This window comes from Aulostomus chinensis, chromosome 15 (genome assembly GCF_037954235.1).
Source record: "Aulostomus chinensis isolate RoL2024-O1b breed Wild chromosome 15, RoL_Achi_v1.0, whole genome shotgun sequence".
NCBI classification, from domain to species: Eukaryota; Metazoa; Chordata; class Actinopteri; order Syngnathiformes; family Aulostomidae; genus Aulostomus; species Aulostomus chinensis.
Window position 1 is genome coordinate 9,312,745 of NC_141334.1, and position 25,572 is coordinate 9,338,316.

Here is a 25,572-nt window from a genome sequence, read left to right on the forward strand (position 1 = left end):
TAGAAATGTCCACAGTCAGGTGATCACGCCTAGTAACTTGCTGTAGTTTTGAAATGTAACAGATCCTCATAGAAATCCTGCAGAGGTGTAAACTGGACCGACTCAGCTTGTCAAGTCAACAGGTTATAAGTGTTAGGTGCTCCAGAGCTGCAATGGTCAGTTGTGGTTCTACCAACATTGCTTGGTTTGGCGTCCATACAGACACAATTATGTGTCCAAAGTTTGTGTCCTGGTTGCTGCAGTAGCACCTCCTCAGCAGCTGGGGCGCCTCTTAAGAGGAGAACTTATGATGTGCTATGTCCCCCCGGTGATGATCCTCAACGGCAGGTCCAATAATACCGTGACGACCACGACAAAATGCAAGAATGAAAAAAATAAAATGCAACAAAAGAGAGTCAAAAGTAAAGTCTGGGGAATGTTCCCGCGGAGACAAGCTCTCTGTTTATTAGAGGCGTCACCAACTCTCATCAGAAATATCACACACCTGAAGCACCCACACATGGTACCCAATGTTTCACCCTTTCTTTTTGTCATTCCTTCAGTTGTTAAACTGCAGCTTTAGCGAGTAACTCACAATCTCTATTCTCATCCATGTAGTGGAAGTGCAGAATGGTTGCTATGGAAATGATGCTCTGTAGCGTTTAGCTGCAGCGCTATAATCTGTCAAGATGAGTTTCAGGACATGTCAGACTGGCACCTTCCTAGTAGATCATTGCAACTCTTCATTTTAGCAGCAGAAATAAATAAATTCCCAGAGTTATCCAGATGGCATGAATATTTTCACAGATTTAAATCTCAAAACTGAACAAATAACTCTGACTTTAAGGAACTGCAGGGCAACTGTTCACATGACGAAAGAAGTACGAACATTATTTTAGCTGAATTTTGAGAACCGGCCCTTCAACTGCAGGCCCACACGCTGCAGTGTTTGAAGAACAGTATATGTAGATCACGTCTATCTTTAGTGCTTTAGTGCTTTTCAAAGCATAAACGTGATCAATGCTGGAAAAACACAAGGCCAATGTGAGGAAATGAGTACACACCCGTTTGTGGTTCTGTAGTTTCAACTAATACTGAATGTTTTTCATACAATTGAGGGAAATGATCAACTGAAATGTTTACACTGAAAAGCACACGTTCTAGCTGTCAGATTCTTATCAGCTGTGAAAACCAAACTTCACACTTTTACACATTTCATGCTGGCAGGCAACCAGCATCCCCACAATCCTCGGCTGGTGTCCGCTGAGTAGCTCCAACACAGGAGTTGATGAGAGATTGTGTTTGTTCTGTTCAAGTTTCCCAGACAGATTTTTTTTTTTTTAACTAATCAAAGCAAGACGGCCTCTCTAACCTCCAGGCTCTTTATGATGCAATTACAAATACTTCAGCATTGTGGGAACTAAATGTCCCTACATAGAATGTCAGCTATTGACTTAAAGGAGAAGTGAGAAATAGGTGACCACTAAAGATGCATCTGTGAATTTTAAGTCTCCAAGCAGTAACTTCTGCTTTTCAACAACAGAACAAACTGTTTGCTTTTTCCCTCTTTTTTTTTTTTTTTTTACTAACAACTCTGTGGTTCATCTGTCTTGTGCAGCATTGAACGAGCCAACCATCGACTACGGTTTCCAGAGGCTTCAGAAGGTCATCCCCCGGCACCCTGGAGACCCCGAGAGGCTGCCAAAGGTACAGAAACAATTTAGTAGTTAACCTTTTGCACTTTTATCGGATGTTTTCTCTGGATCGTGGGCCTAATTTATGATGCACACAAATTTGTAACTGGCTATCACCCAAGCCTGCATTGACTAGGTACACAATAGATGAGTTTAGAGATAGTCATCAGGATTTGCTTCCTGCCTCTGAGACTAAATTGGGGGTTAAAAAGTCACCTAAGAGCAAATATGTGTGTGTAAGAATATTTTATGGTGGAGGCCCAGTGAACCCAGAATGAACGAGGCTCTGTTTTTTTCTTGGTCATGCAAATATTTCTGACTGTTGCGCTGCTATCAAAGGACCAGCCCATACCACTCAGACCACTAAACACCACAATGATTTTGTGTTCATATTTTGTTTGTCTTGTGTGTCTTATATGTTTTCACATTTGAGTTGTATCTTTACCTCTTCATGAACTCTCTCTCTCTCTCTTGCTCTCCCTCTCTCCGCCCCTCTCCCTCTCCCTTTCCCTCTCTCTGTGAGTGTGTGTGAGCTGCTTGAACTTGATTACAGTGTTTGAATCTCCTCCAGATCAGAGTCATATCTGATTATTTGTTAATCAGTTTGAGATCAAGCGAAGTGTTTAAAGGATCAGCAGATGTAAACAATTAACACCAAACAATGAGCTCTGCTTTGATACCAAACCCCTTTCACAGTGCGTCTGTGTGTGTATGTGAGCTGTGACATCATCAAAGGATGGGCGCTGGTCATGATGCGATGATGTGGCGATGACATGATATCATCACGGCTGTTCCGACACCCCGGCACCTACACATGTGTTAACAATCGCATGTAATGTTGTAGTAACATGTTCGATGCATAATACACTGGCCACACCTCAGATGAGTGTAGATTCACAGCTATGAACATTTATGTCTTTCACTTGCTTGTTTTTTTTTTTTTGGTTGTTTTTTTTTAGACATGTTGACACGTGACAATACAGAGAACATTTGAGGAAAACACTCGAAAGAGGCTCTGGCAACAGGCCAGTAATTATTCTCAATCCACATGAAGCAATGCTCGTCAGCTTTGATCCTGATAACAAACTTTAAATTGAAACCTTCTCTAAACACACAGCCCTGATTACAACAGTTCCCCATTTACGACTTCACGCCCCACGTGTCAGATGGGGAGTTTCTCACTTGCCATGACGTCTCATTTATATGTCACATATACGCCACACTTGTTTCCCTGAAGTTTCTCATTAGAAAAAAAACAATTCAAGATTTTAACAGCCACTTATTATATAACCTGCCATTCCTGTTTGGGCTATAGGCACTAAAATCAAACGGCAGTTAATAAAACACACCCTTTCAAGGCAGTACTGATGGTGAGGAAAGGCTTTACATCAGAGTCTACTTTTTCTCACACAGACTCCAAGGCTACCTTGCTCATCCGTATCATGTGCTGATGGTCGTGACAATTAAAATGTTACTATTTGTCGATCAGCAGCTGTGTGATTTGTGTGTGTGTTCGTGTGTCTAAGGGTAATGTGACGTTATTACTGCAGTTTGTTAGCGTGAAAGTGAGATTACTTTTTATTGGTCTGTATCTTGGGAAGCCAGTCTGGTTTGTGTCTCTGTGAGGAGGTGATCAGTCACATGATGCCGTAACGGTTAAGTCCCTAAGAAGTGATGTTGGTGCGTGTGATGGAATATAATTGGTGCCACATATACACACACATACACACACCAATACACACACACACACACACACACACACGCACTACTGACTGTTGCTATTATTGATCAGCTTCTTTACTGAAGTTAAAAAAGACTTTATTGCTCTACATAGAAGACAGACAGACAGACAGATAGACAGACAGGGCAGTGGAGTGTATGAGAGGATTACGAGTGGACAGCCGATTCTATAATTGCTCAGTGAACATTTTGGGATTTTGGTGGTCATACACACACACACACACACACACACACACACACACACACACACACACACACACACACACACACACACCAGTGTTGAACTGCCAGGTTGTGCCACAGTGATCTCTTCAGCATCCATCAATATGTGCACATATGTACAGTGACACACACACAATGGAGCCTGATTTGTTCTCTTTAAAACCACCATGGAACACTTAGAAGTTACATGTTCTAGTTTGTGACATCTGTGCTAGAAGATAAAACTTGTGTTACTGGTTTTGGATGGACTGATTACTGCAGTTGTTACACCTTCAGACCTGGAGCTTCACTGTGCAGCCACAAATAATCAGACTGTTACAACAAATCGCTTTTTTTCTCCTTTTATCTTTACCCTTTTTATCCTTTTATCTTTAGACATTCAGACTCTTGACTTGTTAAATGTAAATAAATAAATATTTCAGGAACTTGAAATGTTAAATTATGAAGAACTGAATCTTGCTGAAAAGCGGTTTTATACTCTTATCACTTGTGTGAATGATCTGCCAGTAACTATGTGAGTCAGAAGCAGAAATGTCTCTTTGGATGCACAAAGAAATCCATCACCACTCCCGGTGGGTAGACCCCTACTCGCTGCAACAGAAGAATTGTGGATGAAAAAAGGCAGCACTAGAAGACAGTTACTGTCCTGTCTGCCTTAAGGTTATTTTGTTAGGCTTAATAAAAGGTGATTTCATTGCATTATATCTACTATGAGCTGTTTGTACATCCACACCAAGGCCGGATCAAGGAGATGCGTGGTGTGCTGATACACAAGCACATCAACAGAGAAAGCCTCAGTCTCTCCCCAGCAAAACACATTTAGTGCAATAGATGGTTGTGGTTAGACTGTGATCCATATAGACAACAATAGGATACTAATCCATACTCTTACTGACTGCTATTCTCCATCATTTGGTGCAAAAAAAGAAAGAAGAAAACGAGCTGCAGAGGCATTTATCAAGGCGCTAAGCAGATGGATTATATGCAACTACAACATCTGTTTTCTCCTTCGGGACAGGTAGAGCTCATACATTTCTTCTGTGTTTGAAGAGAGAATCGTCATTGTTCTGTTTACATATCTCTATTTACTCTTCATTTCCTTTAATTCTGTTAGCTTTTACAAAAATTACAAGCTCCTCAAGTCACTTTTCCACATAAAACCTTTGTACACTTCTTCTAGTCATTATTTGAATGGCTGCTTTGTCGCTGCCAAGACTGAGCCCAAACCCAGTTAATGAGGTTTGTGTGATGACACGTTATGTCAAAGCTGAATTGTCAGACTAGAATATTCAGTTATTCCCTTCCAGATTTGGGTGATTCAACATAATTATAGCAAAATCAAGTGACAATATCCACAAATGTTTGATTTAATGTCACTTTGTCATGAAATTGCTCTGAAAAAGTGGGCACTTTTTTTTATTCAAATAAAAAAGAAAACCCAAAACAAATAGTAAAACATATTTTACACCGAACATCACAAATGTTTTAAGTGTTCCCCAGAGAAGCAGTTGAGGTTGGGATAGTTGACCACTGTGTGGTTGTCCCTCTGGTCGTGATTTCCTGTGTGACTCACTCAGCTGACTTTGCTATGCGACCCATTTTGATGATGTCATGCATGGTGTTGAGGTCATGTCAACAGCATCACCAATATGAGTAATCCTGGTGAGGCGGGAACATAAAGACATCAGACAGTAAATAACTGTCGTCTACTTTGATTCTTCTGTCGATTTTCTCATCAACTCAACTGAGATAAGAAACCTCGACAGTGTCCCTCTGCGTATTAGTGTGAGAAGATGTCCCCTTGAGCGTGCACGCATGTCGATACTAGTATTTGTGTGTGTGATCGCACCCCTCGTCCCTCTGGGCCCACATGTAGCGTATGACATCATCTCTGTGTGAGGTGTGACCCTGCATGTACGGCATCCCTAATGGGACATTAGAAGCGGATCAAGCGTCTAATGTACCGGCATTAGAGAGGAATAAGTCATGTGTGTGTCATGTCTGTGCTGGCCTGGCACACGCACTCTACTCACACTCACACTCACACTCACACTCACACACGCACACACATCTGACCTCATGGATGCTCAGCTCAGCGTTTCCTGGTCCTAATGCATGCAACATGTGTGTGTGTGATGTATGGTTATCACATTAAGGCTGGTCATAACTCAGACAGTAAAAGCACCTAGACACCTCCATTCTCTCTGCCAACAGATCTGTCTTTCCTTTCACTCATCCTCCACTTCTCTTCCTGTCAGCCGACCTGCCTGTCTGCATATATACCTGAATACAATAAATAGACTCCACGAGAATAGATTGCACTCAAGGTTAAAAAAGACTTGATGCTGAGTTAAATAAAGTCCATCAAGGACTTGAATTCGTCATGAGATGATATTGAATTTTATTTTTAAAGAATGTTACGATCCAGACATGAAGTGATGGACGAGTACATGTCTGGCGTACATTCAGCACTGATTGAGACATTAGAAGTCGGTGATTAAAGTTGTAAAATCAAAATTGATTGTAGCAATTGCAAGAATGAAAGAAAATTCTTCTCGCTGTCACTTCTGTCACTCTGCTGTCATGATACAGAGGGAAATCATGACTGGCAGCAAAGTAGAGCAGGAGAAGGTCAACACAGCATATACGCTGAATTACGGAGCATAAATATGTTTGAGAAGAGAAAACTGGGTTACATGTACCTGTTGATTCACCAGTAAATCATTGTCTATATTTTAGTTTGGATTAGCTGTATTGTCAAGCACAATCTGTTGTGTGTAACCTTGACACGTGACCTTATTTAATTTCTCCTCAGTGCCTGGTCTAAGGCAGCCTTCAGTCCATTCTCAATTCAGTTAAATGATGCACAATGTGGGTGTGATGCAAAGTAAAGTGTTAAAGAAACAACAATACATCAATACAAAACACATTAAGACGTCACCTGTAAGGTCCTTCAATAATTTAGTTATGCTGCTGTGCTTTGAGTATAAATGTGCTCTTAATGTGGAAACACACCAGCTTCAGACCTGAAAGCATGTAGACCACCTCCAGGAGCAGCAGGAGTCAGATGATGATGGTGAAGCAGAGCTGACGTTCACAACAGGCTCTTAGTTTCAGTCTGAAAATCACTGATTTGATGGAAGGTACCTGAACTCCCCAAACTCCTACGCAAGTGAAGACACTGCTACTGACACAAGTTTGGGGCCTTAATTTCAAAACGTTAGTGGCTCCAATTGGACATTTGACTCTTCTTCCACTTACATTATATAAACCCAATGAATTTTCAATTCTATCTAATCTAAAGATTTATTTCAGGCACCACCTGCAACAGATTAAATGAGAGATGGGAGTAGCATGATGTGTTCATATACAAAAAGACGTCAACAAGTATTCATAGTGCATTGATCCGGCAGGCTTTGAGTGATGGTCGTGGCAGAGGCCTGCCGACCTGATAATGATGATGTTACCAGAGGATCATCTTTCCTTCCCGTTTATCAGCTACTGTCTTACTGGAACCGCTCGAACATTCAGGATCAGATTTCTATGAGAGAGAGAGAGAGAGAGAGAGAGAGAGAGAGATTGCGTGTGTGTGTGTGTGTGTGTGTGTGTGTGAGTGTGTTTGTGCACGTGTGTGAAAGCATCTCTGCTCACCAGTCTTATAATGAGAGGTTAACAGAGAGCCAGCTTGGCCATAATAATGTGTAAAAGATTGAATTTAGCACCATAGGCAGTCACACTAAAACTGCTGACTGGCTCTGTGACCTCTCCTCACACACATACACACACACACGCACGCACACACACACACACTCACACACACACTGATGGAGAGGCAATATGTTCCACCACCCACAGACTCACAGGAGAGCACACACGCAGCCAACCATAAGTGTGCGTGTGTGTGTCGCACAGTTCAGGTTAATATTGTGAAGCACAGAGTAATTTTCTCTCTGTCGCTGGGTGGCCTCACGCTGTGGAAACGACAACACACTAACTGTTAAACAAGACACCTTAGACCCCAGGGTGGGAGCCGAAAGAGAACAGGGGAGAGAGGGTGTGTGGGTGAGGAAGCGGGGCAAAGCAATAAAGAGACACAGAAAAAAGGCTGAATTGTACAAGGTTTAGTGGGTGGGAGAAATAAAGAGAATTCCCTGTGTGGAGGGAAAGCTCGAGGAAGGTGAAAATGGATCAGACAAAGCAGAGGAGGGATGACAAGCAGGGAGGAAGAGTTGAAGCAACTAAAGAGGATGTAATGTGAAATTCAGGACTATCGCCTTCTGCTATCGGTTGCTGAATCCATCCAGCTCTTGCTCATTCCTGATTGTTTGTAAATGACTATTAAAAATATTGCCCTCTGAAGGATCCTTTTGGCCTGTCAGAGCCACTCGGGAAGAGCTGGATCTCTGTGGTCGGATATGAGCAGCAACTCACAGCTGAAGATCCTGCAGAGCACTTTAAATGTGCTTCAGAGTACATTATAAATACCTGTCACTTCAGGACGGATGCATAAAAGCTCTTGACTTGACTGTAGATCATCTGCCTTTAAAAAGTGTGAAAAGCAATTTGTTTAGCATAAATAGATAGTGAAATGGATGTTGGTTGATGGTGTGTGTGTGTGTGTGTGTGTGTGTGTGTGTGTGCGTGTGTGTGTGTGCGTGTGTGTGCGTGTGTGTGCGTGTGTGTGTGAGGAGGCGGGGAGAGAGAGGGGGACTGAACGTTCATGTGTGTTTCCTTCTCTGAAAGGCAATTGCGGGCCTATTATTGTATTAGTTGTTTTACTTTTTATTAGTTTTTTATGTAAACTTTCTCTCTTGTTTACTTTTGATTTAATTCATTTAACTAGTCGAGGGTGGACACCGTCTCTCTGGGATTGTGGGTGGGTGACGTTTTAAAGGAAGTGCCTCCAGTCCCTCTACCCTCTGCCTCCCAGTCTCTTCTGTTTGTTTTTTTAATAAATCCAGCCAGAGAGGAAAACCATTCCATCCGGCATCAGATAGATACTAATCAGACCAGATTTTCCCTAAAATCTCCCCAAATTATCCTCAAAGCTCACATCATTGCCTGCACACACTAATTCCACCTCCTACTCTCTCTCAGGAGGTTATTTTGAAGCGAGCAGCTGACCTGGTAGAAGCCCTCTATGGTTTGCCTCATAATAACCAGGTAAGAACCGAACACTCAGACAATATCAGCATGGAAGGAAGCAGATGTGTGTGTGTGTGTGTGTGTGTGTGTGTGTGTGTGTGTGTGTGTGTGTGTGTGTGTGTGTGTGTATTGTATTTATTGTTCCTCCTTCTGTAGGAGATAATCCTGAAACGTGCAGCGGACATAGCAGAAGCTCTCTACAGCGTTCCACGAGGACACACCCAGCTGTCTGGCTCCACCCACTCTGGCATGATGGGGGTCAATTCTTTCACCGGACAGCTGTCTGTCAATGTCTCTGAACCCTCACAGGCCAATCAGGGTAAGACTTTAGTACTGTAGGTTTAATCCCAATCACAAAATGACAAATAACCTCCAATATCTAAATATGTGCACATTTTTTTCTTATTTTAAGATTTGCATGGACATCATATTGGTATCATGCACACATTAACCCACTCAAACAAGACAAACAGCTTTAAGTCACATTGCATGTTGCACTCCGTGGTTTTATTGCACAACACAATATGTTGCACTTGTCTGAAGCCAACACTGACCAGCTCTCCTCTTCACCTCCACCATGACTTTGACAGGTTTTGTGCGCAGCAGCAGTAGTGTATCTCCTCACGCTTATGTTCCAAGCTCCACCCCTCAGCAGACCGGCTACACGTCAGTGACCAGTACCATGAATGGCTACGTCAACAACACCGGCATGACCAACCTGGGAGGCTCACCTACTTTCTTGAACGGCTCCGCTGCCAACTCGCCTTATGCTAGTGAGTGGACTTGTTTACCTGAAAAACGTATACACACAAATGTATACTTACATTGTGCCTGGTTAGAATAGTGGGTTGTACACACAAACAAACTCAATCTTACTCTGTAGACAGAGTGAGAGCCTCAGATGTGCTGAGAGGAGATTCCCCCGTGGGGATTTCCGTCTGTATGACTTCAAAAACAATCACCAACTCACAACTCCATGTTGTCCCACGTCCATCTTCTCCCCTCCTCCCTCCCCCCCTCTCTTCCTTTCTTCTGACAGCCACACCTCCTCTCCTCCCTGTGATGGTTAATTGCATCCCTTTTTCATTTAGCTGGAAACAAACAGGAAATAGGTGCACAGAAAGATCTGAGATTTGATTTGTTGGCTGAAGTTTGTCTGATGATGGGGAGGGAAGATGGTGATGTGAGATGAGTTGACTTGATTGAAGCTTGACCAAAGTTTGTGGACGTTTCGCAAAAAATGTCTGTTAAAATGGCTCGTTGAAATCTCGGGAAATGATTTTAGAGTTTAGCCTGCACCCTGGTTATTTACGAGGAGTGCTTGTGAGTCTGAGGACCAGTTCTAGTCCCATCTGAACTGTAAGATGCCATTTTGGACTCTTCAGTTTTTATGTTCATGGACTGATTTTTGGACTTCTCCTGTTCCTTGTTTTATATTGTTCATGTTTCCGGTTTGTTTGGGGGGGGTTTTTTTGTGTTTTTTTTTAATGTGTTTGTTTGTTTGTCTTTTCTTAAGGTTTCATTTCTAGCGATGCATGAAGTATATCTAACTTAAAGTCAAAATCAAATTACCCAGACAGAATAGTACTGTGGTAAAATAAAAGTCTCCATTAAATCGTCTACTTTAATCAATACAGAAATGTATTTAATATGGATTTAACTGAAGTGTTATTTGTGCTTTCCAGTGCTTGAGAGCACTCAGTAATAGACACTGCCTACAAAAGGTTGCGTTATGGCGGTGTGTTTTCCAGTTGTACTGCTCTGATTGTGACCTCTTGGAGTTATCAAAGTGAAGTAACTGTATTCAATGCAAATTCTTTCACTTCAAAGTTTCTTGTAACTGAATGGTTCTGATTAAAAAGATTAAAAAGCACAATCTTTCTTTGAAATGTATTGAAGTAAAAGTATGAAGTTCTCTAAAAAGTAATTACTCAAATGAAGGAAAGTACACCTCTGCATTGTACCTGAGAACAGTACATGAGTAAAATGCTTTGCACCACTTGAAATTTCTTGTCTTTTAGTGAATATTGCCTCGTTTAATGTTGTGCCAACCCTGTTTGGTCATTTCCTGTTTTATTTTGAAATCCCTTTCCTCCCGTGTATTTGTTGGTTTAACTTCCTGTCCTTGTGTTCTCACCTGTACCTCATCAGTCGATCCGTCTCTGTCTGCTGTGTCCCAGTCAGCTCTTGGCCGTCCTCATGCTCTCCCACCTGTTTCTTGTTGTGTCATTAGCTCACTAGTATTTTAGTTGAGGGATTCCTGGAGTTTTGGAACGCCTCTTTTGATTATTTCGCTCTTAAAGCCACAGTCTCTGTTTTGTATCCAGAATACTTGGTTGTTTTTGTTGTTTCTTTAAAGAAAAGAAAATGGCTGCAGCCAACTTGCGACACATGACTTTGTTTGGCGTAACAGGAAACATCATACCCCAAATCCTTATGCCACAAATCTGGAAGCACACTACGTTTTCTAAAACAGGAATTCCCAAAGTGAGACTGAAGACTCTCCGGGGGGGGGGTAGAGAGATGATTTCCAGATGTCAGAATTTTTTTTTTTTTAATGATTGGAAATAGCCTGTTATGGTCATCATGTTTGCAAAAGATATAAATGGTAATTTAATTCAAAATCAATAAAAATGTGGATGTGTTTGGATATGTGTGCTTCAGCCTCACCTCGTGTATCAGCAAGTCTAGCATTTTAGAAGATTGGAGATCCGGTCCAAAATGTGATTGCTTGATTTTCTCATATTGAGATGAAGGACAGAGACCTGAAAGAAGCTCCAGATCAAAAAAACATTTGGGTGTAAAATGAGATCATGTTCAACCAAATGACCATTTTCTGTTTTTCCACTGTTCTCACCTTTCACCCTTCATCCGCCCACCCTGCCTCATCCTCCCTCACTCCCTCACTCCCTCTCCTCTTATTCCTGTCCTCTATCTCCCTCCACCACCACCACCACCAGTCGTCCCATCCAGCCCCACCATGGCCTCCTCCACCTCTCTCCCCTCCAACTGCTCCTCATCTTCTGGCGTCTTCTCCTTCTCTCCGGCCAACATGGTGTCGGCGGCCGTCAAGCAGAAGTCTGCCTTCGCTCCAGTGGTCAGGCCCTCCTCTTCTCCTCCACCCTCCTGTACTAGTGCCAACGGCAACGGGCTCCAAGGTAATTACCATGGCAACGGTCAATCAGATGTTTAGAGGGAGGACTACTTCTTCTTCTCTATTTATTTGGATACTTACTGTATCAGTCTTGACACAAAGACTTAAATACAATGATTAACAAACATTAACAGTGTTTTTCCTTCTCTTCCATCTTTTAACTCTCCTTCTTTTTTCCTGTCCTGACCTTTGACCCTTCCCTTGTTATTGTTCTGTCTCTCTCTCTCTCTTCCCCCTGTGTGCCTCTCTCTACCAGATCAAACCTTTGTGGACTCTAGCAAGTACTCATCAGCCAGCTCTCTACAAGGCCTGGCCTTCACCTGAAGTATGTTCCTCAGCTTCCTCCTCCCTCACTAACTCACTCTCGTGATGAAGGACTTCCTGTCTTCTGTCACTCTTCAACACTTCTCGGCTTTTTCATCCACTGTTCTTACTTCCTTTGTCTTTTTCTGCCTTCCCTCCCTCTCATCACATCAACAACACCATCCTCCATAACTTTTCCATCCATCTCTCATCTAACGGCAACAACCAAACCCCTCTGCTGCCTGGTTACTCCTACCTGCTGCCCTCCAATTGGCTGGGAAATTAAGGAAAACTACACATAAAAAAAAAAAACCCAAAAAACAAAGAACAAAATACACAACTCTGGGATTTGTGTAACTGTTTGTGCGTTCACGCTTGCTTACATTTTTGTGCGTGTGTGCTTGAAGCCTTATTTTGTTTCTTCAGTTTTCACTTCACATGAAATATAAAACTGTTTATTTCAAACTTTCTCTAATCATGTGTGTGTGTTTGCGTTTATCATTTTGGGTTGTGCCCTGCTTCAGACAATTTTAAACCCATCCCTCTGGTTTAAATACTACACACCATGATGCGATCTGTCAGGCGTTCACACATGTAATAAAACACACTGACTGTTGTGTGTGTGTGCGTGTGTGTGTGTGTGGGGGGGTGAGAGCAGGATACTTAGATGACGTGTCTCTGCTTGACTTTACTGATTTATTTCTCTATTGAAGTTGTGAATGTCGCTGCCATCACACAGATGGGAAAACACACTGATGCATTTACAAGAGAATCTTTTATGATGTTGAAAATATTTGCCTATTTTTTTTACCAGTTTTTCCCCTTTTTTTCCTCCGTTTCTCTCTCCCTCCTCCCGGCAGCGATCCCAGGAATGATCATCCCACCCATGTAAAGGTGTGAGTGCGTGTGTGTGTGTGTGTGTGTGTATGTGTGTGTGTTCGTGTGTGTGTGTATATTTGTGTGTGTGTGTGTGTGTGTGTGTGTGTGTGTGTGTGTGTGTATTGTGTGCTTGACTGTGTGCAAGATGAAGCGAGCACACTCACACTGATCCTGGAGGAGGATTTTCCAGTCAGTCAGACTCCGGTCAGGGATGGAAGCAGCTGTCCCGATCTGAAGGAACAAACCCAACTCAGGCCCTTTGTAACACAAAAACAACTGCAAGAAAACAAAGAACACAAGACTGTTTGCGGGGAAAGAAGTTGTTTAGACTTTGTACACCTTGATGCTTTTATAGGAGAATGGCCACGCCTAGATTAAGACTCTCCACGGACACATGAATTGTATTTATTTTGGAGAGAATCCACTTCCTCCCTTGAGTGATTGTTCTGTTGTTTTTCTTTTTTTTTTGTGTGTGTGAAATGTGATAATCATCTAAATACATCTGACATGAGGGATTTTCTATTTATGAAGTTTTGGTCATTAATGAAGGAATTATAATGTGAAGAATGCCTGACAATGATGGTGAAGAGAAGAAACAATGATGAAGAGGCTGCAGGAATCATTGAGAGCCAAAATCCAGCCAAACATCTCCTATATCCCCACGTGCACACACACACACACACATACACACACTCACACACACACACACACACATACACCACCACCACCACCACCCCCCCACCTAAACACCCCCCCCGCACACACACACACACACACACACACACACACACATACACACACACAAATTTTGCCAACTCAATGTCTCCACACACTCCTCCTCTGCATTTAATCAATGAGCTGAAGGATTCACACGCTTCCACCTGAGACTGCTGCCATTGGAGATGTTTCCTTTGAGTTTGATTGACACACACTTTTGCCACAAGTTCTAGAAAGCGCAAAGCTGTCGTACGCCAACAGAATAGAAAGTAAAATGGTCATTAAACATGCAAACAAGGGACATTTAACACGAGATATCCAGGAGAGATATTGTTTCATCACAGATCTTCCTCCTGATTTATCTGAGTTTAGATATTAGAGTCATATGCAAGATTGGAACCATAATGAAGTCACAAAAGTTAAGCTCCCTCACCACTTAGGAGAGAGATTACTGGGTGCCAACATCAAGATCTGACCCAATAATGGAACTCATTCCCAACCCCTAAAGTTCAACCTCTAGAAGAGGACGACTCCGTCTTAAAGACCGCTGCCATTTTGATTTCCCTGTGTGAGATTTTACTTCTGTTGTTTTGGTCTTATTTCTTTTTAATGTAGTTGTTTGCCGTGTTATTTTACTGGCCAATCAGATTGTGTTTCTTCAGTTATTTACCCACCCATCAGGTTTTCTTGTGCATAAATTAACCAATGGTGTGTCTTTAAAGCTGCACTGCAAAGAATGTTGAGTCACTACACCTTCACTTGAGTCTTAAAATTCAAAGTTTTGTGAAAATATGTGTCACTTTTCCTCCCCGAGTTCAGCAAATATGAGTCAAATACAGCATTTCACCACATTTGCATGCCTTTTTTTAACTCATTGTCTTAAGGAATAAAGATGAATTCTCCAGCCAGTCTTAAAGGGCCAGCGCACAAGAACGTCTGCGCTGCTCCGTCAGTCGTCCTTTGTGGTTTGTAATTCAGCAACTTTAATGAACTAATTTAGCCAAAGCCTTAATTAGAGGTATAGATTTCTACACAGTCTTATACGCTTCAGCTTGTTTGCTGTTCCACGTCTCGTCGCGCACAGAAACCGTAAGAATGCCACGTTCAACTGTGCTTTATAAAAGCAGATTTGTTCCACCTGCAGCAGGTATTGTTCACAGATACGCTTCAATGTTTTCATTTAATTTATTTACTCAATTTGAAAGTGAATTCACACATTCAACTGGACATAAAAGCTAATCTGAATCTTATAAAAAGGGAAGAAATTCAAATGAAATCGGCTAGACAGAAGCTTAATAAAGCACTAATCAAAATATGTGACGAAAAATGTTTTTGTTTCACAGACAGAAAAAAAAAAACCTTTGAAAAAGCAACAAGTTCTGTTTGTCTCTCAGATCCTAAAAGGATGCTCAGATGTGCTCCTCATTAGTTTCGTGTCTCATGTCTTTAGAGTTTGAATGTTAAGACGTATTTGTTTTTGTATCATAGTGTCTGTTCATTGAAAGCCATACTTCCATTACTAATTTCGCTCAAACTAGAACAAGCCATGGTGTATTGTAATCATTTGTTGTCCTGATTTTATTAACGGTGTTCATATCATTGTTGAGATTAGTTTGTTGCATTATCTCTGTGTAGAGTTTATGAATGTGATGATGATGATGATGATGATGACGATGATTCTGATGATTCTTCTTCTATGTCATGAATTTTAAAATGGAACAAAGTTGCTTCGTAATCCTCGGCCTTCCTGCTACTCTCCTCTCCTGCAGCTGCGTCTCCTGCTTCCTGCAGAGTTTCTGTCCTCCGTCTTCCATCTTGTTTTGATTGTACAATGAATACTCTGTGTGTTTGCAGCCCTTCTGTCTTTCCCTCATATTTCCTTTCAACAAAAAAAAACATGAGCCACCTATTTATTTTATCTCAAATATGGGTCTGGAGACCACTTGCGTTTGTATCTTCATGTGCGAGAGGTTGTGAGTGTGTGTCTGAGGAGATGCGTGAGTGTGTGTCATCTTTTCCTCTGAAATAAATGTGATGTGTTAAAGCTGAGGGATGTTGTTTTTAAAGTACATATATAAATACCTGTACAGGAGGGAGTACATAGAAGGTTTGTTAGCTATGACCCGAAGCACTTGTCCAACAGCAGCAATGACATTCATCATGTGATCAGGCTCATGAAGTACAGCAGTTAATCACACACACACACACACACACACACACACACACACACACACACACACACACACACACACACACACACACCCCTACACACACACACACACAGACACATTATCGGCAGTATCAGTGTGACGGGAAGAGGAGACTACTGTAAAGATGATAATGTTGATTTTGTTTCTTTTTTTATTATTTTTAACTTTGAAGTGTAAAATAACTTTTGGACTCTCACTATATTTAATTAAAGTTCTTTCCTCTCTGTGAAAACTGTGTTGATCTTTGTTCTTCACCGTTGTACTGCAGGAAAAGGTTTGATTGTTTTATCTTGCACACGTTGTGATTGTGGCAGGCAGACGGAACCTTCTCACAGCCGCTGGTAAACCAAGGTGTGATTGATCAAGTTAATTAAGGCCCTGTTCAATTTAGTGTCCTGCAGCCATTCTAGTGAGCCAGCACCGATGCATTTTTGCATGTAGTCTCCACTAAAAAAAATGACCTGGAGGGCTGTAAAGGCAACAGTGAAAACAAGTTACTTATGTTAAAAGTTCAAATGGTAGGAAATCACAATCGTGTGGTTCTGTTCAGAGCCTGCTGAGGATTTGTATCCCATTCTATTTTCTGCTTCTGCTTCCCAGGGCTGCATGGCAAAGTGGGGAAGGAAAACAGTTTTCTTTCATTTTTGTGAAGCGATTACTGTCAGGTGAAGCATATGTCACCAGATGAATGACAGCACTGGGTGAATCATCCCTTTCTGCACACATACCACACGTATGAAGCACATGCTCGCCCCACTTGACATTTTACGCATCGAAACACGGTGACGCCTGACTGATCACCCGTGTGTGTCTTTGTGCATGTGTGCGTACGTGTGTGTGTGTTTCACATTTGTAGTGTGAGACATGTGACTGCTCCTTTGCGCCACATGTGTGAGTGTCCCACAGTTGTAAACACTAACAATGGTGATGCAGCCATCATTAATGTTGTTTATTCCAATGATGCTCCCCCTGCTTTGTGGATGAATCTGACGAGTGACCTTATTCTAAAAAAAGACAATATTTTGATCAAGCTGTTTACATGAGCTTCTTATAGAATATTTCATTCCCATTCTTGTTCGACTGAGGACACGCGTGCACATTACGTCCTTGTTTTGGCATGTCCTTCAAACGACATAGAGTGTTTTCTTGCTAAAAATCCAGAGTACAAAAATATAATTGAGGGAAATAATTAAAAAATCCACACTGCAAAACAAGAAACTCATTCCAAAGATTGAATTCCACTGGGTCCGAACGTTGCACAATAAGTTGTAAAACTCGGATACACGAGGAGGGTTCTCACTCAGCGGGTCCATTTGTTTCATCACTCTAATCTTTGTGTTTTTGCTGTCACATCAAACTGTTTTTGTCTCCAGCAGCTCTGATGTTGAGAAAGACCAGCAGCCCTGCCAAAGATGTGGTCTCACAGACGGGGGAACTGTGTGTGTGTGTGTGTGTGTGTGTGTGTGTGTGTGTGTGTGTGTGTGTGTGTGTGTGCGCGCGTGTCTTAAGCCACACTCAGGCACACTAATCACACTTAAGTTAACTGATGAACAAGATCAGTGTCCTCAATTGGTAAAACCAAAGTCTTCATGATGTTAATCCTGAAATTTTAGGGTGGAGACTCAGTCTCAAGTTGCAGCAGCATCAGAGTGGTTCCTGCTCACGCATTCATGACTAACTAAAGAAGCAGGAAAGTTCCAACCAGTGCAGCGGTTGAACACACTGAACCACTCAAACTGGAACGATCCCCACGGAAAAGCGAGATGTTCTTGAGAGCTCAGTGAAACATGTCACTCAGCGTGGCAGCGTTTGAGGTGAAAGATGAGAAATGTTCTTGCTCCCAGACAAACTGAGCCCACTTGTGATTGTGATGTCAGTGATTCTTACACTTTACTCTCATAAATCTGTTTTAATCACCACAGGGCTAGACTTTTAGTATTTTGTGAGGCCAAAATGAAGGCCCTCTTAATTTTGAATAGCTGTTTGGGATGAGTGTGATAAACGTTACTGACGGTCTTAACAGACGGGAGTTCATTTACAGACTGCATGTGAAATTTGGGACAAAAGTCCTGTCCTCAGTTGGTAAAACGCAGATTGTTGGGTTGATGCTTAGGGTTAAACAAGAAGTGGTAAGTCTCCAGAGTGTGTGTGTGTGTGTGTGTGTGTGTGTGTGTGTGTGTGTGTGTGTGTGTGTGTGTGCACCTGCACAATATGTATTCTCTGGTGAGACCGGTTTCTGTAATGAGACAGATGGTCCCTGCCTGAAGTAAGCTATCAACACAACTGCAGGCAATGTGTGTATATGTGTGTGTGCATGTGTGTGTGCGCGCGCACGTGTGTATGACTGTGTACGTCTACACACTCTCATGCTGGTCCTTTTGACGTAAGACAACAGAGTAGATGAAACTCATTCTAGGGTAAGATTTAGGCTAGTGTGGGAGTGTGTGCCCGTGTGTGTGTGTGAGCGCGTGTGTGTGTACATGTGTTTACATCGAGGCTGAGGTGTTATTCTCTCACTTGTAGCCTGCAGGCTTAATCAAAGAGGAGCCACAGATGTCTTATTGACACCAATTAGTTACTGTCTCATGGCTCTCACCCATACACACACACACACGCGCGCGCACACGCGTGCGCACACAGTGCGCTGCGCCGTGTGTGTGTGTCGTATGGGTGAGCAGCCCATGAGACCAGTAACTAATTGGTGTCAATAAGACTTCTAGTGGCCTCATTTCAATGAGCTTGGGAATGCAGTTGATTTGAGTGTTAACAGCACACATTGACAAAAACCTACATGTCTGATAGTGTGTGTGTGTGTGTGTGTGTGTGTGTGTGTGTGTGTGTGTGTGTGTCTGTGTGCGTTTGTGTGTGAGTGTGTAATAATACTAAGTCTGCCACGATAGGACTGAAGACATCCATTAGCTAATGGATCTCTCCCCTCTCGTGATTTTCCTCTCTCTCCTTCTTTTATCCCTCTCATCCTCCCTCCATCACCACATCACACTACCGGTGCACTTAACCCCATCTGGAGGAACACGCATACACACACACACACTCACACACACACACACACACACACACACACACACACACACACACACACACACACACCCTAACCCTCAATCTTCCTCCTCTCCCTCCTCCTTCTGCTGGATTCAGAACCTTTATTTACACATGCTGACACTAAGCTTTGTTTTGAGGTTTGGCTCGTCACAGAACAGTTGCAAAATCCAGAAGATGACCGTTCATTTCATATTCCAGCAACACAGACAATGAAAACGTTGCGTGAAACTGCATATTATCTTGAACGTTTCATGCTTGAAATCAAAAGTGCAGCTGTTGTTACACAAATATTTCCAAGCATGTATTTACGCTGACATACTCAATCAACTTGTATTTCATCACAAACGTTGAAATAAACCTTATTCTGTTCGTCTTATTGTCCTCGTTTCCGCCCTGCAGGAAGTTGCTTCCCGACCTCACGTCACCTGACCTCCCCATTCACCGGCACACCTGTCCCTCGTTCACTCATCGCCACCCATTTCCTTTGTTCTTCATCACATTGTCCCATGAGGTCTGAGGTGTTTGAGCATTTCTCCGTTTTCCGGGTTTTATTGTACTCTTTTGCTGTTTCTCACCTCCGCTGTCTCTTCATCCTGCTCCTGAACCTTGAGTTATTACCCAAACTCAGATTGTCAAACTTTGAAGGCGATATTGCTCCAGTTGTTGTGTCCTCACTCTAATTCATTACTACTGTTGATCCAGTTTTTCATTCACACCTGCAGTTTATCACCAGGACTGATGGTGAGTTTTGTCAGATGTTCAGCTGACGCTCAGTTACAGTTTTGACTCCAGTACAAAGTAGTTTTGGCCTTTTTTTTTCGTTTTCAAAATCAATTTTAAAGAAACCCTGCCTGACTTGTGTGTGAAATGTTGTCATGATTAGCATGTGTATTCCTGAATCATGGCCGAAGTCATGTTTCATGAGGTCATGCTGATCCTGACCTTTGACCTCCAAACCTACTCAGTTTTCCCTCAGTCAAAATAAACATTCATTCCACATTTTAAGAATTTCCCTCAATTCCCTCATGCTCAGACAGATGGACACATGGACCAGTGGCCTCAATATGACTGGTTATTGTCAGTTTTGTTTTTACACCTTGGTTTTAGACCTAAATCCAGTCTTGCAGACAGAAAACAAAGTCTGATGATTATATAACTCCTTGCGCCTGATCTTACGTGTAAACAATAGGCTTTGCTCCCTGCCTGTAAGACTGAACTGTGGGCTAAAAAATAGACCTGTAGCATGAAAGAGCAAAATTTAATGTAAGAACGTTTCATGAATGAGTTCGCTTGTTGTGATTCAGAAGTTACAGCTCACAGCAGCTCTTTTACTGACACATCCTCCTGCAATAGTTGTTGATATCCCTTTATTTTTGCCAAAATCACTTTTGTTAAACTTCAGAAAATGGACTTGCACCACTTAGTTGTGTGTTTTATGAGATCAGAGGGAGACTTCTGTGTCCTTCCAAAGGAGGAAAGCTTTGACATAACAAAGATTGAGCATAAAAGGATGAGGAGGAGGAGAAGAATGAGGATCAGTGGGAGATGGAGGAGGATGAGGGGGAGAGGGTGTCACACCGACACCAGGGTGAGGTCAGCTACTACTAGAAAGGTGATGTTGCTATGTGATTTAACAACAATCCGAAGGTGAATATCGCACTCAGGGTCTGGGCCTGTGTATTTGAATGAGCAGCACTGACGCTATGACACCCATCAGTGATGACACTCCAGAAACACTTGTAGCACACGCTCTCACAAATGCTGAAACACACTTACTCACACACACACGCACACACACACACACACACACCCTTATACCCACTCACTTAAGTGGAGGGTTTGAAATTGAGCAGGGACTTGGAATGAATACTCCAAACAATTATCTTTCTCTCCTGCATCGAGTAATCCATTTCCCATGAATACATTCACATCTGCCGCTCCACCCTGCCTTCCTCCCACCCTCCTCCTCCTCCTTGATCGCACTATTTCACCTCTCTCTTCTCCACCCTCACAGGTGATGATATCTGCCCCTCGGGCTTTGGACATCACTTAACAATACATTGATTATACCTTTGACTCAAGACACCAGATGTCCATCACACACTGTGAGTGACACACCACATGTCTACAAAATGTGGCTCCTTTCATTTTTTTTTTTGTTACATCCAAGAAATATTGGATGTTGATTGTGTGATTGTGATTGTGAATTTGTAGAAAAGCTCTTTATCCGTATGGGTGAAATTGAGTTATGTTCACCAGGTGGATAGAAATATGACATTAAATGAAACATAACATGAAATAAACAACTATTTGCAAAATCAAATTCCATATCAATTGAACAAATATGTTGGTGTTGTGCTCAGAGCAAGTTTCTGCTGCACTCGAGGCTCATTTTACTGTTTATTTCGACATTTCAGAAGAGTTTCTGTTGATTTAAATCAGTCAGTATAATAAAATGTTACATGAAAATCTTTCTAGGCGGCACAGTGGTGCAGTGGTCAGCACTGTTGCCTCACAGCAAGAAGGTTCTGGGTTCAAGCCCCAGCTCCAGCACGGGATCTTTCTGTGTGGAGTCTCCATGTTCTCCCTGTTCCTGCATGGGTTCTCTCTGGTACTCCAACTTCCTCCCACAGTCCAAAGACATCAAGAGAGGACGAGGCTGATTGATACTCTAAATTGACCGTAGGTGTGACTGTGAGTGTGAATGGTTGGTCCTGTGATAGACTGGTGACCTGTCCAGGGTGAACCCCACCTCTCATGCCAAAGGCTGCTGGGATAGGCTCCACCCCCCAGTTTCCATGGATGGAAAATCTTTCTGCAGAAAACCTCACAATGATGCAACAAATCAATTTATTCATCATTTAATTTATAGTAAATCAAAGTGCTAGTTAATAGGAAGAAGTATAAAAGTATTTTTACAACAAATATTCTGTAGTCATGCAACAATTGTTACCTTTCCCCTCTCAACATGCACATGAGAAATTCCTGCCGTTAGAAAATCTTTTCTCCGTATTGTCACGTGGAATAATGTGCTGCAACTCTGTTTTGAAAATCTAGCTGATTCTGGTTTTGTCATATGAAACGCCAAGTGAGTTCTGGTCATCTGTTGGTTCCAAGGCCACAGATAATTTGGATGATGATAATTTCTTTCTAGAGGTTCTTCTGCCTTGACAATGCTCCAACATCATGCTGATAAAAAACACATTTCCTCTCAAAAATATCATTGAAGTCAAATAAATGCTCTTGAGTTTTTCTGTTGAAGCTATTCTATCTGGATAGTGTGTGTGTGTGTGTGTGTGTGTGTGTGTGTGTGTGTGTGTGTGTGTGTGTGTGTGTGTGTGTGTGTGTGATGTTCTCTTCTTATGTATGTCTATCACATTCTTCTTCATGATACTATTTGGGGATCTGAATAACGACCTCTCTGTTTTCTCTCCTCTTTTCTCTTCTCTTCTTTCGGGGTATTAATTTATCTACAGCCTCCCCTCTCAGCTGTGAAGAATTAGATTGTCAGATTAACATTGGCGTGGTCATCGACATCATCACCCACTGCCAGGAAGCTGATAACATCAACGCAGTGTTGCCCAGAAAACGCGTGGTGATTGGCATGGATGACTGATGATGACATCATCTCGCTGATCTCTGCATGGTTGTGATGATGTCACTGTAATTGTGAGGGGGCTGTGTGTGTGTGTGTGTGTGTGAATGTGTCAGACTGCTAAATGTGAGTATGGTATCATTATGTACTGCCCAAAACATTTGAAGCGTCATACACACGCACGCACGCACGCACGCACGCACGCACACACACACACACACACACACACACACGGCATCCCACTGTATTAAAGGCCATCGTTAGAGGTCAAATGTCACAGCGGTGAGTTTCTGTTCACCTTGTAGAAGCGGCCTCCAGATGCAGCTCTGCATGAAAACAGCAGACGCCCTGAAATCACAGAGCACATCAGAGCGAGACACTGAGTTGGATGACCTCATAGTCTGATGACTGTAACCTTTCCTTGATTGTTTCCTTTGTGGATTTTTTTATGACTGCACGATTTTATATGTATGTATGTATATATGTATGTATGTATGTGTGTGTGTGTGTGTGAGCGCACGTGCGTACGTGTGTGTGCACGCGAATGTGTGTGTGCACGCGTATGTGTGTGTGTGTGTGTATTCATAACTGCAGCTGCTTTTCCAACAATACCTTTTAAAGCTCTTCTATCTATTATAGCACTGTATTCTAATTTTTGTCATCTTGATAATTTGGAACTGTGTGCTCTGAGCAAGTATCTTTGCTTAAGCGCGTTTCTCTGTCTCGGGTCCGGCAGCATCTCTCTTTTTTTCTGTTTTTTTTTTCTTTTTACTTTTCATTTATTGTTTTAGTCGTATACAAGATCTGTTTTCCAGACAAAAATGTGTGTATGATGTATAATTTCTGAAGGAAAAAACTCATCATGACTTTAATAGGATTCGGATCAATACTTTAGCAGTATCTGTGGGTATTTCATGGCAAAAGGGTACAATGAAAACAACAAAAATCATTGGAATACATAAAGACTGAAGTAAAAAGGAAAATTTAAAAAAGGCCAGATTGAGTGGGAGTGAGAAATAACATTTATTTCATAATAAGACCAGAAGGCAGGATGTAATCCCCCGGGGGTCTTGATGATGCTGGTGGTGGAGTGGAGCTCATGAAACTTCTCGGATGAGTCACCAGGAACATCCGGAGTAACGGGCGGAGGTTGGTAGGCTGCATGGCGTGGATCCCTCAGATGGATTTCCAGAACCAACTGAAGTATGGGTGGCAATGGAGAAGAGGTCGTATATCTGAGAGAGAGAATGGCAGAGAGGCTGTGATGATTTGTCTGGCGAGGTGACGTCATGAATGGAAAAGTTTTGACAGCATGGGAAAGCAGGGGTGACGGATTAGACAAATGGGAAGTAGGAGAATTCCAAGCAGATGATGCTGGGATCCACGCTTCATTACTCTGCTGACTCACGTCTTGTAGGAAATGAATGGGCTTGTGACTTTTGTTATTTGTCACATTTTTATTGTGTTGAACAGAAAGAAACAACCTTATTTCTTTTATTGTAAACTTTATAATGAACTTTACAATGAACTTTTAAGAAGCAAATACAAAAATGAGAAAAGCTAATAAGTTGCTGAATCAGCCACAAACACTGAACAACTAAACAAGCGGAAACTCACTCTCCGCTTCGGTGACTCAGCAACCAGGATTAGAAACAACCGAATACAGAGAACGAGGCAAATGATGAGGTCATCGGGCACTGTGTTTACAGCGCGCTGGAGCAAATATTTTAGACAACAGAAAACCAATCCAGAATCAGCGTCCAAGATATTTGTTGTCTGTTTTTACACAACCGCCATCGTGCCATATTCTTTCCAGCCTGAATTCATATGTGAAATGACCGAACCTCTACAAGCCAGGGGACGTGTAAGAACAAACCCAAGACACAAAGTCCTTATTTCAACAATCTAGCACTTTGGGTTAAACTTTACTTTAACCTTGTTCACTGAGAGTTTTGTTTGGGGGGGGTTGTTAATATAGTTATGGTCTGATTATTGGTTTAGGCCGCTTGGTTTAGATGAGGAGAACATGGCGGTTAAGGTTAAAGTTGTGAAACACGGTGTCTCCTGCAGGTTTATGGCACCCCGCCTCCACCTCACCTGTCTCGTTAAACCTGTGACAACCACCTGCCACGAGATGTTTGATCCATGTTGTGTCCGCAACAAAAAAAATATGATCCATATTAATTGGTATTGTGTCCGCGCTGTCACCAATATCCCATCACCTGCCGCCACCACACAACGTGGTACGAAGCGGTTGTGGTCTGGTTCTCTCGCATTAACGGTACAACAGCATAAAGCGCTTTACAATGCCTCACATTCACCCACATACTTTCTTTCACCATTCGGGAGCAGTTTAACACCACCCGACCCTGACATCAGTGAACGACCTGCTATCCCACTTGGAAACTTTTGATGATTTATTCCAAACAAAGTGCTTTCCCTGCTGCAGGAAAAGCACATCAGTTACACTGTCTCCATTTTATCACTAAATTCCAGCCCATATTGTATGATTGGAAGAGCAGATGTAGGATTTTGACCTGTGTTGAATCCTTACTGTGTTATTTCAATCAACAATAAAAAAAAAAAGCACCACAACAGATATTTATTTATGAGCAGCGGAGTATCACTTTAACCTCTCAGGGCAGAGCTCACTCCCCCAGAATCCTCTCGATCTCTCCCGGAGGCAACGTGTTGTTGCCAATAGAAGAATGCCTCTGCCCAGCCGACCATGGGAGTGTGGGTGTATGTGAGTGTGAGAGCGTAACATAAGTCCTGATATTAACTAATTTGTTCATATTTGAGCAGAGGGATCTCAGAGCACAGCACACACACACTCACACATACACATCCCTTGTGTTTTTACAGTTTCCCAGC

The 25,572-nt window shown here is 42.3% G+C and overlaps 1 protein-coding gene across 3 annotated transcripts in view; it reads left to right on the top strand.

Annotated features, from left to right (window-relative positions):
- LOC147248552 (transcription factor COE1) overlaps window positions 1-16,284 on the top strand; it is an 87,656-nt gene extending 71,372 nt beyond the window's left edge. For 2 of the 3 annotated variants that reach the window (XM_086226402.1, XM_086226401.1), the window contains 7 exons: window positions 1,598-1,686; window positions 8,733-8,798; window positions 8,937-9,099; window positions 9,371-9,553; window positions 11,741-11,938; window positions 12,191-12,259; window positions 13,098-16,284. In XM_086226402.1, the coding sequence (XP_086082528.1) occupies window positions 1,598-1,686; window positions 8,733-8,798; window positions 8,937-9,099; window positions 9,371-9,553; window positions 11,741-11,938; window positions 12,191-12,258 (767 nt within the window). In that variant the 3' untranslated portion in view covers window position 12,259; window positions 13,098-16,284. The remainder of the gene's footprint in view (window positions 1-1,597; window positions 1,687-8,732; window positions 8,799-8,936; window positions 9,100-9,370; window positions 9,554-11,740; window positions 11,939-12,190; window positions 12,260-13,097) is intronic. The other variant, XM_086226403.1, reaches the window with a different exon arrangement.
- Window positions 16,285-25,572: the final 9,288 nt, after the last annotated feature.